A 6,163-nucleotide genomic window follows, 5' to 3' on the forward strand; every position below is an offset into this window, starting at 1 on the left:
TATATTTTCCCTTCTGACTTCCGATTAATTTTCTATCCTTTTTGTTATATACAAACTTACCTTCAAGGGGAATTTGCCTGTCTGGAATCAAGGCTCCGTCAGTTGCTAACTCACCTTCTGCTGGTTCTTTTGCCTCTCTGTCCGCCAGATCATTTCTTCTTTGCAAGTGGTAACTGCATACCCAGCATGTCATTTTCTGCTGATGACGTAGCTGCTCCCATATTTCCACACCATCGAAAGGAGTGTCCTTCAGATCTGGACAGCTGGACTAGGTCTCCAGGCAGTAATGGTGTACTGGCTCCCCTTGGTTTCTGCTGATTTCAGGAATCTTTGTGGGGAAAGCCAGTGACCGCCTTTCACTTCCAGCACTGTGGACACTGTGTGAGACACTAGTATAGTTATTTTCTGTCCCAAGGTGAACTTGCATGCTTCCTGGATACTTAGCACCACTGCTGCAATGGCTCTGAGGCATCCTGGCCTTTCCTTGGTGGCAGCATCCAGCTGCTTAGAAAAATAAGCAACTGCCCTTCGATATGGGCCCAGGTCCTGTGCTAGTTCCCAGGGCAATCCCCTGTTTCTCATGGGAGAAGGGGAAAAATGGTTTATTCACATCTGGAAGTCCCAGAGTTGGGGCTGACATGAGAGCCTTCTTTAGTTGGTCAAAGGCTCGCATGGCCTCCTTTGTCCATTGGAGGTCCCTGTTCCCATTCACAATTAGTGCATACAGTGGTTTTACAAGTAATCCATAATTATAGATCCACAGTCTGCACCACCCCATCGTTCCCCAAAAGGTTCCCAGTTCCTTTATTGTCTTGGCTTCCAGGGTTTGACATATCGCTTTTTTATGATATTGCCCCAAGGTCCATTGTCTGGCACTAACCTCATAACCCTGGTAGGTCACCTTCTGCTTTACCACTTGAGCCTTCTTCTTCGATACCCTGTACCCCTGTGGTCCCAGAAAGTTTAGGAGGCTTATTGTCCAGGCCACACATGCTTCTTCTGTCTGGGTGGCTATTAGGAGGTTATCTACATACTACAACAGCCTTCCTTCTCCTGATGGGGCTTCCCAGGTCTCCAAGTCCTTTGCAAGTTGTTCTCCAAACAAAGTGGGTGAGTTATTAAAGCCCTGAGGCAACCTTGTCCATGTGAGCTGTGTTTTGCGCCCACTCTTAGGGCCTTTCTAATCAAATGCAAAGATTTTCTGACTGGCTTTATGGAGAGGGAGGCAAAAGAAGGCATCCTTCAGGTCTAAAACGGTAAACCAAGTTAGCTCTGGTGTTAAGCATGTTAATCAATTATCGGGCTAATTCCTTCTCTTTCTTTTTCAAGGGGTACTGTTTAACTGCATTTTTTGCCTTCCCTGGTATATTAGACCATACTTGGAAAACACTTGACTTAGGATTTAACTCAACACTTCCACATATCTTTGATCATTTACCTCCAGAATAATCTCCCCATTTTTAAATGAAATGGTAACTTGTAATCTTTCAAATAAATCTCTTCATAGTAGTGACTCTGGGGAGTTGGGCATGTATTGTGAATGCCCCACTGTTTCCCATATTTATATTTCAATGGTTTGCAGAGATATGCTATTTCAGATTGGCCAGTTGCCCCCTTCACTACAATGTAATCCTTCCCCATTGATACTAATGCTTGATTTAAAACTGAATATGTTGCCCCTGCATCTACCATAAGTTCCACCTCTTTTCCCTCCTTTCCCAGCTTCATTTTTATAACCAGCAGATTTCTGGAGTAGATTCCCCAGTCCTCTTTAGTCATCTTTTGCGTGCACGACCACCACCTCCCTTCTCCGGTTCCCTTTTCCATTTCTTTTCCACTCTGGGCATTCGTTTTTCCAATGCCCAAATTTCTTACATAAGGCACATTGCTCCTTGCCTAGCTGGGGCTGTTCCTGTTTGGGCCTCCTTTTTCCTTCTTCTCTAATAACTGCTATCAGCCCCTTCTGCAAGTTTAATTGAGGAAGATAAAAGTCCTCTCTCCTTCCAAATTGCTGTACATATGCAAGACTGTACGTATGTACGGGCGTACTTGAGTTTAGTAAGTCATGGAACTTAAAGGATTGTTTGTTACCTTTTCTGATTGTATAGGCACACTCGAGTTTAGTATGTAAAAGTGATGTTCTATATATTTAGAATGTTTGATGTTCATGTGTGCGTGTTGGTGGAGCGTAGACTCCCCGCACACCCAGCGCTGTTTACTTGCCCTTTATACCTTTTATAAATATTTCTTTTACAAATATTACTAAATTCAGATTGAGTTGAGACTTCATTTATAACAATGACCTTTCCATTACCTTTGCATAGATTATTTAGTTTCCTGATAAACTGTGCCTTGTAACCTCAATTTGAACAAACCATTCAGGTGAGTTTATCAGCTGCATTTTGTTCCTAATCTGTACATGCGGAGCCTTGAGAAATTCTGACTCTTGACAGTAGTTTGTTAATCCAAAACATTTGAGACCTACTGTCTGTGGACTCTGCCTTTCTTTCCTCATGCTGCCTTTGCATCTTCATATGTAACCTTTAAATCAATTCTGCTGCCATGTTGGACCTGTTGGCATCCTTGACCTGGCTACCGAGGGTGAATCAGCTTTCAGGGTGAATCTTTATCCAGCTCCTAATCCCATCACATTGTCATGCCAACAGATATGCAGTTGGACTGTAAGGTAACAGGCAATGTATGTGCTCATGCAGGGGAATCAGGATATTATTATTATTTTATTCTGTGACATTTAAGGCATAGCTTCCATGAGTTCCTATGTAAAGTAATATTCTTAATTTATGTAGGAAAGTTTTAAATATGGGTTTGTACCAACTCTTTTCTGTGATGGTCTACTGCATTTTATAATTTTAAATTTGTTCCAAACCTTTTTTTTTTTTTAAGGTAATTTTTTATTTTCTCTAAAAAAAAACAAGGAAGTATAATAGGAGGAAAGAAGAAAAAAGAATGGAATAAAGGCTTTGGAACAATAACAGAAAAAATAGGAGTAAATAATTCCTTCAGTGATTCAGCTCCTGGCTAAGCACTAGAAAAATATCTTTCTGTTCATAAAAGTCAACCTAAGAAAATTCTGTTTCCCTCTAGTCCCCCGCAGAGATCGAGAGTGGCAGTAATAACAGAGAGGATGAGCAATTACTTACTTCATCAGTTGGTCTGGGAAATATTTTAAAGTTTTGCAATCAAGAGATAATGATCTTCTGAAACTAGTATCTGCTATTTGCATTTTCTTTAGAGACTGTTGTCACTGCATTAAATCATATGGAAACAAAACTTGTTAATATACCTACCTCCCCCAGTAAATACATGTAAGTTAGGGAATCTGGTACTGAAGCTAGAAAGATAGCTTGTACTTCACAAGAAACAATTGTACAGAATAACTGTTTCAACCATGAAGATCTGTTACAGTAAAAATGTTTTGTTTAAACCTTAGATAATATGGGAAAGTTAAAGTATACTGCATCAGTATTTATGAAGTAGCTTATATTTGCTTATTTGGCTATCTAGTAAATTTAACTTTATTTAAAATAACCTTATTGCTCAGATTATTATTTAATTCAGTTACAGCATCAACCGTGTCAATGGAGAAGTACTGTTTCATTCCAACAACAACAAAACAGTAGCAACCATGGTGTTATGTATAAATATAAACATTTGTTACACGTCTTATGTATAAATTTAAAAATTTCTTACAGGTCTGTCTTTCAGTGTGACAGCCTCCAGATATTGGTGATTAAGTGTTTGTTTCTTCAGCCTGTCTTTCCTTTCTACAATCTCAAATTCCTCTACCTTTGTTCAAAACTTCATTCAGTAATGCTCCAGCCCAGTAAATTACTTAAAATCATGTAGTAAAGAGGCTTATTGAATCATAGCCTGAATGCTGTAGTTTTTATTATTATCTACTGAAATGTATGAAACTGGTTTCTTTTCTTATAAATTGCTAGGTGAATTCTTTCCTTTTGTGGTCATATACATACATACACAGATCATATAGTGCAGGGATAAAAAGAATTTGTGTGTTTGTTTTTGTTTTAAATGTAATTATATTGGAAAAGAATTGTGATATATCATCTACATAAAACCATATAATAAAAAATGCTTATAGTCCTTCTGAAGATATGCCCAGTGCTTGTTTTGCTTATGTCAACCAAACTGAAAGCTTTAATTTTTTCAGTCTATTATTTGCTCGTTGATCTACAATTTAAGAAGTGCAATATGTAAGAGTTCAAAGTAATAAAAAAAATCCAGAAGTAATAAAAAAGTCCAGATGTCCACTTAAGGGACGATCACATAATCTAGTGTATGGGGCATACATATCATGACATTCCAAAGCTGACAGAAAGGCATTTTAGGATAGTTCTGTACATTGTGAAGGCCACAGAACTGAAGATAGACAGTTCTTTATCAGAAGTTCGTATTCCAGAACTAGAAAAAAGGCAATCCAATCTCCACAGAAAGTCAGATGAAGTTATTTTTGAAAATGGAATGAATAACACATGGAAAATGGAATGAGCAACAGTAGGCTCAATACCATGTCAGTGTCACACATACGTTACAATCCACATATCGTATGACAAATTGCACACAAATATATTAGAGACATGATAGCACTTTCTATTTATATCATATGAGCTGGTAATAATTACTGCACAGTTCTAATTTCAATTACTTTACTGATCATATTGATTTTATCCCTTCATCAAAACAGATTCTCCCTTGCCTGTGTGCACCAGGACCATGGGGATATATATTCAGTGCTATTTTAATAATATACATGTCATCTCCCTTCTTCTCAAAAATGCTGCATCTCAAATTAAGCTGTAGTCTTATCCTGTGTGTATTTATGCCTATCTTTAACTTAAATTTCAATCACCTCTTTCAGCATGTAATGCTAAATAGGTATACATGTCCTGTAGTTATTAAGATACAGGTACACAGTTACCAGTTCTAGTATTGTAAAACTTCTACAATTCTGGGAACAATGAAGTTTGCTTGATACCAGGTATCAGCACAAGACAGAAAACAGTTTAGTTTTTCTTATGAATCTGATGCATCTAAGTTAGGAGACTTTCCTGTACCACTTGAATTCCTTGCTCTGAGATAAACAATCTCTTTTTAAAAATAGAACTAAAATATAAATAATGAAATACTGCATATGAGCAATGACAACTTGATCCCACAATTCTAAATTTCTTCACACAAAGGAAATGCAACAATGCAGCAGTGCTGGCACAGAATCACGACCCTTTCTAACCCTCCCAGAGGCTGGGGGTGAGCAAAAAGTGAGAAAGGAACATCACCAGAGCAGCTGACCTAAACCAACCAAAGGGATATTCCATACCATGTGATGTCACACTCAGCAATACAAGGTGGAAAAAGGAATATGAGGACGGGGGTGGGCTCTTGTTGTGAAAATGTCTGCCTTACTGAACAGTAGCTACGTCCATTGAGGCCCTGCATCAAGGACATGGTCAAGCATTGCTTGTTTGTGGGAAGTAGAGAGTAATTTCTTTCATCTGCACTTCCACACAGCCTTTGCTTGTTTGTTTGTTTTCCATTTTCTCCCCTTTCCCTTTTTTACCTTTAGTTAAATTGTTAAGTTAATAATATTTCTTCCTTAATTATTTTTTCCTTTAACTAAATTATCCTTATCTCAACCCATGAGTTGTTTCTTTCCTTTTCTTCTTCCCCTCCTCTTCTGAGGAGGGGGAATGAGAGAGCAGTTGTGGTGGAGTTCAGCTGCCTAGCAAGGTAAAACCACCACAATTTTAAAGTCAAATTTGTAGCTACAGTTACAGGAAAAATTTTATTTCTCGATTGCACATTAGAAAGCACTCGTATTAGGTTAGGATTTCGTTTCAGAATATGGATTGACAGTAATGGAACAACAGCATTTTAGACATCAACACATCAAGAACATCTCAGGAAAAAAATAGTTGCAAAAATGAAGGCTGGGCAGTGACATGAATTAGAAGTGTAAGAATAGAAATGTTGTTTCTGCAGAGTTACATTGTTTACAGGAAAGGAATGTGGTATTGAGATATGCTTACAGTGAGATAAGAAAGCTTAGCAGGCCACCTTGTAAAATGCAGACAACCGGAATCCTTAGAACAATTAGGTGAAAATCAGAGTGTTAAGTCAAGTC

At 38.1% G+C, this 6,163-nt stretch overlaps 1 protein-coding gene across 1 annotated transcript in view; it reads right to left on the reverse strand.

Annotated features, from left to right (window-relative positions):
* EFCAB6 (EF-hand calcium binding domain 6) overlaps positions 1-193 on the reverse strand; it is a gene marked incomplete at both ends in the record, with an annotated part of 74,036 nt that extends 73,843 nt beyond the window's left edge. Inside the window, one exon of the mRNA XM_084301893.1 lies at positions 61-193. Coding sequence (XP_084158019.1) covers positions 61-193 — 133 coding nt within the window. The remainder of the gene's footprint in view (positions 1-60) is intronic.
* Positions 194-6,163: the final 5,970 nt, after the last annotated feature.

This window comes from Netta rufina (assembly GCF_964035555.1).
Source record: "Netta rufina genome assembly, chromosome: 1".
Classification (NCBI taxonomy): domain Eukaryota; kingdom Metazoa; phylum Chordata; class Aves; order Anseriformes; family Anatidae; genus Netta; species Netta rufina.